General features: G+C 44.5%; 1 protein-coding gene across 1 annotated transcript; it reads right to left on the reverse strand.

Annotated features, from left to right (window-relative positions):
- Window positions 1–6,616: 6,616 nt before the first annotated feature.
- On the reverse strand, window positions 6,617–11,647 carry asb1 (ankyrin repeat and SOCS box containing 1). The gene is made up of 5 exons (XM_034575189.1): window positions 11,387–11,647; window positions 10,244–10,382; window positions 8,652–8,954; window positions 8,071–8,453; window positions 6,617–7,777 (listed from the first exon to the last, which is right to left on the reverse strand). The coding sequence occupies exons 1-5, from the start codon at window positions 11,490–11,492 to the stop codon at window positions 7,647–7,649; spliced, it is 1,062 nt and encodes a 353-aa protein (XP_034431080.1). The 5' UTR covers window positions 11,493–11,647; the 3' UTR covers window positions 6,617–7,646.
- Window positions 11,648–13,711: the final 2,064 nt, after the last annotated feature.

Below are 13,711 nucleotides of genomic sequence, written 5' to 3' on the forward strand. Positions count from 1 at the left end.
ATCCAGACTTTATGTTTTTTATTTCTTACTTTGAACTATTTTCCCTAAATGTCTTTTTAACTCTTCCTGCTCTTTCCAGCAGATCTGGGATCTGAGCATCACTGGAGGAAATGGTTGATTTGATGTGGTGTTGCACTGAGGCCTCGCAGCTGAACCTGTACACGGAGACACACATGCACATATGCAGGCTTGTGTCCGAGCTTCAGCATTACGTTACCATTTGTACATTTTTCAAATGGTTTCCAATGTTTGGTTTTCACTGGTTGATTTTCAGGGAGGATTTTGAGATTGAAAACTCTCTTTTCACTTCAAATGCAGTTTTATGAGCCCATTTGTTTGATCATTATTTAGTTGTTTTTCTTAAAGAATGTATTGAAAATATTCCCAAATGCCTATAATGATGTTTTCTCAGCTTTATCTCTGTGATATTAGCACTAAGTCCAGTCATTTGTAGATTTGAAAAGCTCCAGTGACTCCAGTATCCAGTATCTCAATTGGCAAAGAGGGTGAATGAGACAGAGACAGGTGCACATGGCCCTGAGGCAATAGAGAATAAAAGAAGGAATCTGATCTCAGGCCAGCAGAGTAAAAGCATCAGTCCTGGTCCGATCTTCTAACAGGGTCTGAAACCCCCTTTCTGACTGAACTACGTCCAACATTTTTTTAACTTTCCAAAAACAGACAATCCAGGTGAGGCCCAAATGACCCCCTCGTTCCTCCCACTCTGCATTTTGTAATATTAGATCTCTTTTACAGCCTAATTAGCAAATATACGCAGGTTTTGGGTAAACTCACAAAAAAAAGGGCGATTGATTCCTTGCTATTTGCCAGGAGAGGAGTTTGGGGAATTGGGAGGATCCCTCAACTCGCTGTCTTGCATCTTGCACGATAAGAAAGTCGCACCAGAAAAGCTGCAGCACCAGCTTCTAGGCAAAAAAAAACAAAGATGAAGAAATTAGCATGTTTACCCTGGTGCCATGTTTCCATCACGGCCAATCAGAGCCAGAGCTGATAAAAACTTGAGTCTACTGCAGAGTCATTTGACCCAGGATCAAATACTGATTGTATCCGTTCCCATTGCAGACAAAAGCCAGATGTTAGTGGATGATAGTGGGTTTTTTGACCAGTGGAAAAGGGGCTTGAGTAATTAAAGTGCACATAAAATACAACACATGAGTTACGTTTTGCTCAGAGATTTGTGTTAATTTGATTAATCACAGAACATTAGAACCTGTGTTCCTCAGAATCAGGTCCCAGGTAAAGGCCCTCATCACTTCCACATGCTCGGGTGAACGCTACCAGAGAAATTTGCAGCTGAACTAAATCGGCACACCTTGAGTCTGGGGAATCTGTCTTCTGCAGCTAATTTGATGGAGAGCACCTCTGCACCGCACACGCAAAAAACAAATCCTTTGTCTGTAGTTTTGTATCAGTTCAATGTTAGGTTCTGTCCCCCCCCCCCCCCCACTGTGCACAGTAGAGAAAGTGCGTCACTGCCAGCTCCCGCACACCAAGTGATCAAATGATGTTGTTCTCCATCTGACATCTCCGCTCTCGTGGGAGGCCGGCCCCGTTTTCCATGCCCGCAGGTTCCAGCTCTGGTGTGGGATTCCCAAGGCCTCAGGAAAGCACAGTTTCCAACATTCCCACAGTGGTGGCCATCGAATGACTCTCTTCCTCTCCTCCTCTCTTCTGTTTAACTGGGGTTTCTTCTCACCCATGTTGTTGTCAGACGGCGGTTTGGGAAGCTGCCCAATAGTTGCTGGTTAATTTTGTGGGGGGGGGGGGGGGGAGGGAAGGAAGATGAGGAGGACGAGGGGGAGGAGACCCCTCAACCCACCCACCCCTACATCCAACCCACAGTCCCTCAAACCCTGCCGTCCACGACAGCTCCACGGCTTTGTTCCCCATCCAAGACACCCCCCCCTCTCACTCCTCAGTGGGGGAAAACCTTCCCATGAGCACTCGGGCTCTGCGGAAGCAATTAAACATGGGTAGTTTGGCCTAATGGACATTGTCATGCTGCCATTAAATGATCCCCAAGCTCCTCAACTCAGATACACAGAGCACAAACAAAACAACGGTTCTGTCCCTAAACGTTCAGCTTTGATATGTGGCAGAGAAACAGCGAGTTGGTTTTTCATTTTCTATAAAGCATATTACTGTGATGCACATATCATGTTTAAACAAGCACATTTTTTTAATTGTAGACACTGATTTGCAACAACAAAGAACGTCCTCGGTCTGAATGTAGATGTGCTTATATGGTGACGGATGCTTTGTGCCAATTTAATCTGTTATGTTTTCTTTTGGCTTCGGATTGTCTCAGTTTGTCTTTAATCTTCAGTGTCATGGACATTGCGCACGCGCACACGCACACGCACGCACACGCACGCACACGCACACGCACACACACACACACACACACACGTCACTGATAAATGAAGTGTGAGACTTAAGAAAGTAAGAATAGATCTTAATTTAATGTTAAAAGTATAAATATAAGTATATGTGAATTAGGAGGAGAGTGTGGACATGTTTTGACATGTAGACACATATATTTGTCTATAAATGAATAATAAATGTGATTCTTTGTTGTTAAGTGTAATTGTCTTGCTGTGTATTTGACCTGTTGTCATTATTTGTGAGGTCCTCTTTGACTTTCTCCACGAGGGAACGTGTCTTGGTGCTGGATTCCTCTTTCTGTTCCTCTTCCTGGTGCAGGTTTGTCTCCAGGGTTTGACCTGGTCATCCACTGTTCCTCACAGTCCTTCATCTCCTCGATTGTACTGGGTCTGCTCTCCACACATATATCTCCACTGCTCATTTCCGATCATCACCACTAACGAGTGTATATGGATAAAGCAATATGTCATTTTTCTGTGTGTTCAAACTTCACACTGAGAACAGCTGCTTTCGGGCTCATTGTTGTTCAAAAGCAAACCATACAAGGCACAGTGGACTACGCACGTAATACAAAAACATCACTCAAATGAGAGGGAACTAATTAAGTACAAGAGTCAAAGTTACAGACTGTGACAGTAATTACAGAAGCAATCACTTCACATCCTTCCTGCCCCTGCCACATTTCATGACTACCGGCTCCTTTGGAAAACAGTCAAATTAAGACTCATTACGTCCCTCTGAGGTTTTTAATTAAAACACACGTTTTAAAAAGCAAAGATTCTTCCAATATTTCCCAAACCCATGCACTCCTTAATTATATCAATAAAGCTGGAGGAATTCCCTGCCCAGTGTTGCACCGGAGCACTGACTGAGTTGCTTTATAGAGCAACACGGCCTTAATGGAGGAAAAGTGCTTCCGGACGTGCAGTTGTAATCCACATGTGCCGGGGTAACAGCGTGACACGAGAGGGGGAAAATGATCAATATTTACGCGCTCGTTCGCCAACACCCAAGCTTTCCTGTGCTGTCGATATGTCATGAGCTCAAGCGGAAAAGGCTGCTTTTCTTGGACCTGAGGACGACCAACTCTCATGTGATCTCTGTGAGTCACGTTAAGCTGCTCTGTGTTTGGACTAATTTCACCCTCGCTGTGCGGCAACAATGCGAGAGAATGAAGCTTGAGGCTGATCAGGCCAAGATTGCACTGGGTCAGAAGCACAATACCTGAGTGTGTGTGTGTGTGCGTGTCCGTGTGTCAATGTGTGCGTTTGCAGCAGTGGTAAACACACAGTGATGTAGTTCCTGAAGGCCTCAGGAATGAGCTCATTCAAATTAAAGTGCGTGGCAATTACCAAACAGGCTACTTGCCAGCACAAGTGCAGGAGAGCAGGCGGTCTGATAAAGAGGTATAGACACCATGTGATTGTGGTGGAACTATAACAACTTACAGGTGAGTTTTCATCTAAACAAACACATGATGTCTTTTACTGACACGGGGCTTTAACATCTATCAAACAAACACCACTAACACCTTCGTGAGACTAACAAGCACGCACACACCGAGACAAGTTTATACGAAAACACCACATCCATGGAAACAAGCTTCATCCTGGTCTGAAAGCTGCGGTGGCCCTTGTGAAGCGAGCGGCGCAGCGTTTAACGTCCCTCTTGCACGCTGGTCCCCAGTTGAGGCGGAACACTGCGGTGGTATTAGCAGAGGTTGCTCAGACCTTTGATTGCAGTTTGTGGTCCAAATAAACTGAGGAATGAGAAACACCATTCAGCTTTTTTTCCAGGCTTCGCAGTGCTCCTCTGAGGAAACAAAACCGTTTTCTCCCCAAGAGCAGAGAAAGCAGCTTCAGTGTTTGAATTATGTTAATGCTGGAGTTTCCAGCTGCAAAGCATTCACCAATAAAACATCATATCCTCGTGTTGAAGGCCGAGACAGTGAGGGTGAAGTTCATGTGCTTTGAAAAAGGAAAAGTGTCTTTAAATCAGGAGTTTTCACTTTGGAATAAAATTCTCTATGTACATTCTCTTGCAATATCTTCATAAAAATCTGTCCACAACAAACATAGGAGGTTGCTTCTCTAAATGCACTGTAACATAAAATAAGTTTGACTTGAAAGAGAAGCCTGTGGCAGTGGAAACTCCCCACAGGAAGATAGCGGTTCACCGAACTGTCCAAACCTCCGCTTCACTCATGGGCCGTTGCGAAGAAGCTCGCTCTGTGTTCCTCTGTGTGCTCTGCTAATGAAAGAGTGGCTTTAATGACATGTGAAGGGATGAGGCTCTTGAGGACACACGCTGAGGTCCACAGCTGAATCCTCTCTAACCAAACTGAGGAGAGGCTGGCGGGGAGACGGGAGAAAAGAAAAGAAATGGGACGACAAAGGCCAAATGACGAAAAATGAGGAATAAAAACGCAAGACAGAGAAAGGGAAGGAGAGGATACTGGAGGACACTGACATGTCTGCCATGCTTGAAAGGAGGACAGTGCCATCTAGAGCCCTCGTGTGACAGTCTCTGTGCACAAGCCCACACAAACGTTTTACTGTCCTGATAGAAAACCTTGTTTTCATTCTGCCCCAGGCGTTTGCAGAAAGCGTCCCAGTGCATCTTCTCAGGTCTCTGCCAGAGCCTTTTTGAACCGAGAGTCCTCATCTGCCCCTGGTGCCGTGCTCCCTGCTGCTTCCACTCAGGGTTCCCAGGCTCCGCTTTTTCCACTGGGCCAGTTGGGTTTTCACCAAAATTGTGGTTTTCTCAACCATCATTATCTTGGCTTCATTATCAGCGAAACAACAATAATAAATGACCCCATCCAGAGCTTCATCATTATTGTGTTTAATTTTATTACTTCCTTTGGAGCACCCCATCACAAGTTCTGGGATAAATAGGGAGAATCAGACAAAGCAAGGCTGCAGGCACAAGAGAGGAAGTAGATATTTTTGCTCTGTCAACCAGTTTAATGATCAGTTTAGTTTGCTAAGTGGGTGATAAGCCTCCAGCTGGATTCAAACTTCAATTTACCGCCATGAGTTCTTCACAAACCCAACCCAACTCAACTCTTAAGGCCATAACATGCATCCCAACCTCAACAGCGCATGACGTCATCCACCAATTCCACTGCCACTGCAACATGAAGCCATCAGGACAGGTGCAACAGGGTCTGATTCCACAGACGCCTGGTGCCTGCAGCCATGGCAGCACTGAATAAGACAGGAGGCCACTAGGAGCCCAGTCTGTCAACGTTTCATGTTTGTGAGATGTACTGGATTGTTTGTGTCGCTATTATTATTATTATTATTATAGTGATATGTGTACTGCTTTGTGTCGCACTGTTGTTTGCTTCATGGGACGGGGTTTGGATGATTGTGTGTTGAACTGAACTCCCATATCCAGGACGATAGATGTAACACAATGAAAACAAAGCATAGTGCAACATGTCATCGAGTCACGTAACTACTATTAGTTCATCACTTCATCCTGATGGTGCACATAGTTGCAGTATTTGAACCAAATGACAAAACCACGTAGACTTAACAAATCATTTTGTGACATTTCACTATAAAACCTTATTGACGGTGTCACTCTGCTTGTGTGGCAACAAAACACACAAGTGAAATGTCGAGGTCACTTGGGCCAGAAACTCTAGACCAACAAACAAAGTGTTTAACTCCCTCCCGTTTAATTTTCAGTTGATTAATATTGCTAGACTGACTCTCATATAGAAATTATATTAAGACATTCTAGCATCATTTAAAAGTGGTAAATAATGATGCAGCAAAGTTGTGGTCCGGGTCTGCTAAGACTAAAGTTCTCTTCTTCCCCCCCCCCCCTACAAGATAGAAACTCGGACAGTGTTCCAGAGGGACCCTCATGTGAGAAGGACGAGTTGAAGAGGCGTCATGTGACTCTGATCAGGTCAGATCAGGGCTTCTGTTATGGTTCAGTTCTTAATGACCTGATATTGATGGAGGGGATCTTTTCTCTACCAAACCTAAACTCCAGAGTCTATCCAGGACATTAACAGGGATATTATGGACTAGAGCAGATCTTGGAACGGGTTGTGAGTAAAGGAGGAGCTCATGTGGATTTCAGGAGATGGCCAACAGAACAGGAAGCACGGAAAGTGACCTTTACTTTCGAGGAATCTCCGGTGGCGCATCAGCCCACCCACATGGTTTTAAACAATTAACACACAGGAGAGAATGTAGAAGTATTCACATTTCATATGGAAATAAAGACGGGATATACAAAGCAAAATGGACGGACAAAAAGAGCTCAGATAACAGAGAGCAGGTGAGAAACAGTCTCACATGAAGGGCAACGTCCTTTCCATTAATACAAACCTATTCATTAGAAATACATTTAACTTTTCAACAGATTGTGAGCGTCAACAGAGGGAGTTTCCTGAAAAGTGCTTTAACACTAGTTTCCTAGAAAGCTTTTGATGGTAACACGCACATTAACATTCAGACCCAGACTGTAAACTTGCTTCTTTAGTTTTGGTCGGGATCCAGAACCTCAAACAGCTTATTTAAGGTTCATAATTACATTATTTCTCTGGTTTATCATTGGTATCTTGGTTTGTTCAATCTCAAAGTCAATTTTCCAAAACTCAAGCTTAAGGCATATGGCAAAAAACAAAAAAATACTCCATCACCAACCCCCCCTGCAGTCAATGTAAACACAGTTTATACAGTTAGAAGTTTGCATGCTCCAGCCCTTACGTTGTCAAACCAATCCATGTGGTTAATGCATCAAAAGAAGCTAAATGATAACGCTGGCTACTGAAATTGATGGGTTGCACTCGGGCTGAGAGTTGGTAAAAGGTTTAAATTCTGCGTTTACTGCAGATAAATGAGCTGGATCCGTGTTCCTCTGCCTCTTAACTGGATATCTATTACATGGCAGGTTTTAATAGCAGAACAAATGACATTCTCTCTGTGGTAAATGAGCTGAAACACACGAAAAGCACGACCATGACATTTCCCTGGTAAACATTTAGGATACACACACATTTTCCACAATACAGGACACAGCGAGGCTTCTTCAGCAAGTTAGGAAGCATTCCATGAAATTATCACAGGATCAGGAACAGAAGTGTTTGAGAAATAATATTAAGAGCAGTTTATTATTAGAGAATAATTAGGGGTTTCGCATCCGTGTGTCTTGTCGTTGAGATTGATTGTTTTTTTTTATGGTGTTGGATGTCGAAGACGAGAAGCTGCGCGGTGTCAGTTTCGGTGAAGCAGGAAGTTCTGGATGGGGCCTGGCAGGGGTAACGAAGGTATGTGGACAAGGCGACTCTTGCCCATCGCTCTCCGGATCCTGATCCGACACAAGTGCGTCAGCCGGCGAGGGCGTCCTGACAAGAGAGGAGGCAAAGGGGCGGAGCTCCTTAGCAGCTGCACTGTGATAACAGGGTATTTCTTCTTTCATATTATCATGTAATTATCTCAGTGTGAAGCTGTTTTTGATTGTTGTTACTAATGTGAGCTCCTCCTGATCACAAACAACAAATTACCCTGTATTGTTCTGACAATTGAAAATCTATTTAAAATAAAAACAGATCGGTGCGATTTCTCCTGCATCACAATCTGACTAACCCCTTCCTTGAACAATTCCCAATTCTCCCCCCCCACACATTTCTTTACTCACTCCTCGCCTCCAGGAAGATCCCGAGGGCCTCAGGATCCACCTTCCTTCGGTTAGGAGCCTCCAGCGCTGACTCATCCCAGGGCACCAGAGCCGGGTTGGCCCCGTGGTCCAGCAGCAGGTGGATGAAGGCCACCTCGCACCCGTGACGCAGCACGGCGTCCAGCAGGCAGGAGGCCAGGCCACGGGTCAGAGCCTCGTGGCAGACAGGCCCGTTGTAGTTGAAGTCGGGCTGCGCGCCGGCCTGGAGCAGCAGCTGGAAACAGTGGAGGTGGTGGTAGGCAGCGCTGATGTAGAGGGGACACACCACCAAGGTGTTGAGGGTGCGGGCGCTTAAGAGGAGCCGGGGGCTCAGCTGGTGGTCCATGTCTACATCAGCATTGAACCTGGACAGAGGGAGAACCATGGATATAGTTTCACAACTTGTTTTTAAACAAGACACAAGATAACACAAGACTCACTGAGATAAATTATATTTTATTTACCAGTATTATGTGTAAACTCTTCTCATGCAACCTGTTTACGAGAGGTAAGAATAAGACATGTATATGTTCTGTTGTAGATTTAAATCACCAAGTCCTCACCGGATGAGCTCCTTCAGAATGTCCAGCCTTCCCACCCGCGCAGCGTGGTACAGGGGGGTGCTGCGGTGGTGCCGGCTTCCGTTGGGATCCGCTCCGGCCTCGAGGAGGATCCGGACGCACTCCAGGTGGCCGTTAACCACGCCTACGTAGAGCGCCGTTTGGCCTTTGACGTCAACCAGGTCCACCTCGGCTCCCTGGGCGATCAGATAGGCCACGCAGGCGGCGTGTCCTGCTGTGGCTGCGATCCGCAGAGGAGTGCAGGGCAGACAGCCGCAACACCACACGGACTTCTCATTGATGCGCCTGGCAGGGACAGACGGGCGTGGTTATTAGCTGTAGAACTAGATCCAACAAATTACAGTTGTCACACTTACACATTTAAAACCACACAAAGAAAACAATTTCAAAATCTGTTCTTAAATTCCTACACTGGCTGTCACAGGGTTGATTTGAAAGTTTTACTGCTGACTTTCAAATTTTTTCATGGAGCGTCCACAAATACACAACATATATGCTAAGTGCATAACTGCGATATAACCCTGTGAGACCTTTGAGCTCACTGGTGTTTGGTCTGAACATAGAGAAGCAGCTTTGAGTCACCAGCACTGGAACCAACTGCCTGATGGTTTTAGGATGGTTGCAGCTTTTAAATCCAGATTGAAAAACTTTGTGCATTCGACTGAACTATTTTACAAGATGATACCATCATTGTATTTTATTCTATTTTTATTTTACTTGTATTATTTGTCTCCTTCAAATTATTTCTTATACAGATTCATCCTATTTCTTTCTTGTATCTCTTTTATTTTGCTTGGAAAGTGTTTTATATAGCACCTTGAATTTACCACTGAGTGAGACATGCGCTTTAAAACTAGAATTGTTTATTTACCAAAATTACGTGATAGAATAAATGACTTTCAAGAACTTTGGTCAACATGAGAAAGGCGGTTCAGGGAAAACCCATTGAAGTAAAACCGTTTTACAGCTCAGTGTAAACCTTGTGTAAGAGATATGAACTTTAGTCTCAACCAGTAATAATGGGTTGGGTGTGTGTGGAGATAGAAAGCAAGTGTGATTGCTGCACACAACCACTGTGGGGATGAGGTTAAAAGTGGGCCGGCCACTGCAAGGTGTGTTTGTGGCACTGAGCTGATCCGGGCTCTGACTCTGCAGGTTCCAGTGTCTCTATATGTGGACAGTCGGGGGGGGAGTGCTCATGTTTGTGTGTCTGCTGTGGCCACAGTCTAAAAGCAGTGAGGAACCCACCATTAGAACAAAGTGATGAAGCCAACAGCACCCAACATGTGGCCCGCGTTATGCACGTACAGTATATTAAGACTGTTGTGGTGTGGATGTGTAAGGACATACTCTTCAGCGTGTGTGTCTACTCCAGCCATCACTCAGCAAACATGCTGAGCAGAAACCCACACGGCGCTGAAACCACAAACCACTTCGCTGCCACACATGAGCGCACTGGACGAGGAGCTACGACTTCTGCTGGAGTCACACGCACACCGAGACAAACACCGCAGATGTGTGTGTGTGTGTGTGTCCTCCTGAAGTCCTCCTCCTTACGCACAACTCGTCCTCACCGTCTGAAGTCGTCTTCCTGCAGCAGGTTCCTCAGCGTGTCCAAATCTCCCACGTAGGCGGCGTTGTGCAGCCGCATGTCGTCCTGCTCCAGAGGTTTGTCGCAAAACTGCTCCTGAAGCCATTCCTTCAGGTTACGGCCTGATGAGGACACACATCGAGGCATCACAATCCTAACGCCTGATAATAATAATCCAATAATCAGATATCATGCACACAGAAGTGGATGTACGCTAAATAATTAATGTGTTCCATTGGATGCTTTCAAACAGATATTTCAGGTGCCTCCGCTGCAGAGTGGAGACTGGATAGACAAAGTCACACGGACCAAACAGTAATTCTGCAGTGGATGTGTTCCTGATGTTTCTGCCGGCACCGACAAGGGGTGTGCACAGTAACCAAGCAGCTTCCAATGCACGGATATAGTGTTTTTAACATTATAATTATTATTTTACATGTGTTGCTATTACTGAGTTTAAAAAAAAAAACATATATACAGCTCGTCTTGTTAGATCAATCAATCATAACAGTGTTATTAATGGCAAAATGCTACGGTAACCACGGTAACCATATTACACTGCTGGAAGTTTAGATGTTTACTGGATCTATGGGACCACACCTCATTACACAAACACAAACAAACACACACAGTCCTGTCTCCATGACTTCAGAGGACATCACATCCACTTCACTTGATTTCCAGGAGACTTACTCTAACCTTAACCATGGTAACTACTTGCCTAACCCTAACCAATAACATTCAATGATTTACGTTACAGGGACTTACTTTTTGTCCCCATAAGGAAGACAAGTCCCCGTAATGTGAGTGTGTAAACAGATAACGGTCCTCACAACATGACTAATACCTAGACCACACACACACACAGTCTTATTAGGTGCTACAGCCCCTATGAGGTCTACTGGTCCCGACAAGGTCAGTGAAAAAGGTCCTAATAAGGTAAAAGACGAGTACGAGTACACACACACACACACACACACACACACACACACACACACACACACACACACACACACACACACACACACACACACACACACACACACACACACACACACACAGGGTCCAGATGTGCAGATGATGCAGATGTCTCGTGAGGACTGATGACTCATGTCCTCGGTGTTACCTGCAGCGGTGGCACTGGGCAGACCAGACACTGTGATGAGCGGGGGGGGGTTGGCACTGGGCGGGTCGTCACCGTCCGCCGGTGCCTCTGGACCGGAGTCCGCCATGGTCCTGGTCCTGGTCCCGATGTGTCCCGATGTGTCCCGAGCACCGAACACACGGAACACACGCGTCCGTCCTCTGTGTTGACGACGCCTCAATATAAATAAACAAACGGGAGCGAGTGCGTGACGTCATCCGCCACGCACGCTGCAGCTGCTGCTCACTTCCTGTCTACGTTCAGCTGCACGTAGTTAAAGAGGAAACGTCCTTTTACACTGAAGCGATACCTGTTACTGTTATTAATTAGAATCATGTGATCATATATTGATATTAGTCTTCTTCACATGACAACAATACAAGTAGCATACTTTATTTTGTTGATTAAAGGGAAGTAAAGTCTTTAAAATATTAAAACACCCAACATGGGGTGTGTATTTTAATGACTTTTTTAAAAATTGTACAGTAATACTACCACTACTACTACTACTTATAATAATAATAATGAATCCCAAACATTACCCCAGTCTCCTCTATACTAGTCCTTTATACAAATTTTTTATTTAAGTTGTGTAGTAATAACAAAGTCAGAGGATATGGGTCAAAGGGCTGGGCAATAAAACACTATCAATATTTATCAGAATATAATTTCAATAGGGGTTCCTCTATATATTGATATAATTATTATTCGTGAGCACAATGAGGAGGAATAACACATTGATTTACCTCAGATTTGTTAAATATGTTGCTGTTTATTAAGCGTGTAACCTTCTCTGATCATAAATAATAATCTAAAACCACAACCTTCACTCAGGAGCACAAATGAGTCTTTAAAGTTAAATAATAATGTGACATTTATCCCGATAATTATCGATATCACCTGTTAAGAACATTTTTTTATCTTGATATCATTTCTGGCCATATCGTCCAGCCCTAACAGATCATTAGAACTTCAGAAAGGATAAACACAGACACACTGCTGAGAATAGGATGTTTTTTATCTGGTACTGTTTTGATTGTAAAGCTCAAAGTGAAGGATCAGAAGGGCCCCTGATGACTCAAACATACACTGCACATACTGGATATCCATGTTTGTGTGTGTGGGCCTTATGTTAAGCTGCGTGCAAGTAGTCAGGGGAGCAGCGAAATGTGGTGTAACCATGTTAATTTGTGGTGAGTCATCTCACACACCAGAGAGGCATGCAGCCGTGGCTTCACGCTATGGTCCATAGACACTGAGGCCCGGACGGTGCTCTAAAAACCAATGGACTGGTCGACAGTCCCATGTGTCCCCCGGTCGAGAACAGGTTACTGACAGATTGTTTCATATCGGAGCAGGAATTTGAAGTATTGATAAAAGACTTTGCAGTTGTCCAGTACAGTTTTGAGACACATTATTATCTTCCATTGCACTAAGTAGAGCATATACATCGGCCAACAGTCCCCTTAAATTAAACCAAGAGTTATACCTAAGGCCATGTTACGTTTCTCAGCTACATATTGGTGATATTTACAGGTTTCGAGTTTTATTTGGATCCGCACAAAATTGCACTTAGTCATCGATACCAAACCTTTTTTTTCATCAAGGTTTACACATAATTCTATAAGAAATCAAGCAAAAATATTACCTCACAATGTTACAGACAGTGGTGGAGGTATTGTAAGTTTGCAGCCAGACTCAAACTCATATTATCTTAAGACCTGAGCCCACAGACCGCAATGCTAAGATTAAACCATTCAGTGAATACAGAATGCAGTCAGATTACTATTTGACTGCCCCTAAAGTGGAGTTCATTTTCAGGATTAAAACCGTTCAGCTTGGCCTCATGTGAGGATTAGGGGTTAACTGCCGAGTAAAAGGTGTAGTCACTCATCATTAGCAGCACCAACTATTGTGAGATTCAAAACCCACTGCAGCGTTTTGAACAGTGAAGAGGCAGCGAGGTCTTAAGTCACTTCACCTGCTGAGACCAGAGTCTTTGCTGGCAGCAGGTGTCCACACCTGCTTCACAGGGGCCTTCAGCTAAATCTCCCAGCTTGCATCACAAACGCTCCGTCCGAATCTTTGCTCAATAGCTGTTAGAAGTGGACTCCTAATATGTTTTGTGTGTGTTGCAGCTGTTTCGTGGTTTGTCAGACAAAAAAAAAAGTTGCCGCTAATGTTGCTTGAGGGCCCGAAAAAGGAAGTGAAATGTTTTACTTCTGTCAGCGGTGGAGAGCGGGCTTCAAAAGAAACTCCTTAAGCGTGTGACGTACCAGACGCCACGAGGATATTACAGGAACTTGT

This window comes from Hippoglossus hippoglossus, chromosome 21 (assembly GCF_009819705.1).
Source record: "Hippoglossus hippoglossus isolate fHipHip1 chromosome 21, fHipHip1.pri, whole genome shotgun sequence".
NCBI classification, from domain to species: Eukaryota; Metazoa; Chordata; class Actinopteri; order Pleuronectiformes; family Pleuronectidae; genus Hippoglossus; species Hippoglossus hippoglossus.

Bases quoted from the DNA above. Each gene is read 5' to 3' on its own strand.
- asb1 (XM_034575189.1), bottom strand. From the start codon at position 11,492: ATGGCGGACTCCGGTCCAGAGGCACCGGCGGACGGTGACGACCCGCCC. The intron at 8,955-10,243 runs GTGAGGACGAGT...TGTCCCTGCCAG, and splicing joins CAGGAAGACGACTTCAGACG to GCGCATCAATGAGAAGTCCG. The intron at 8,454-8,651 runs GTGAGGACTTGG...CCCTCTGTCCAG, and splicing joins ATTCTGAAGGAGCTCATCCG to GTTCAATGCTGATGTAGACA.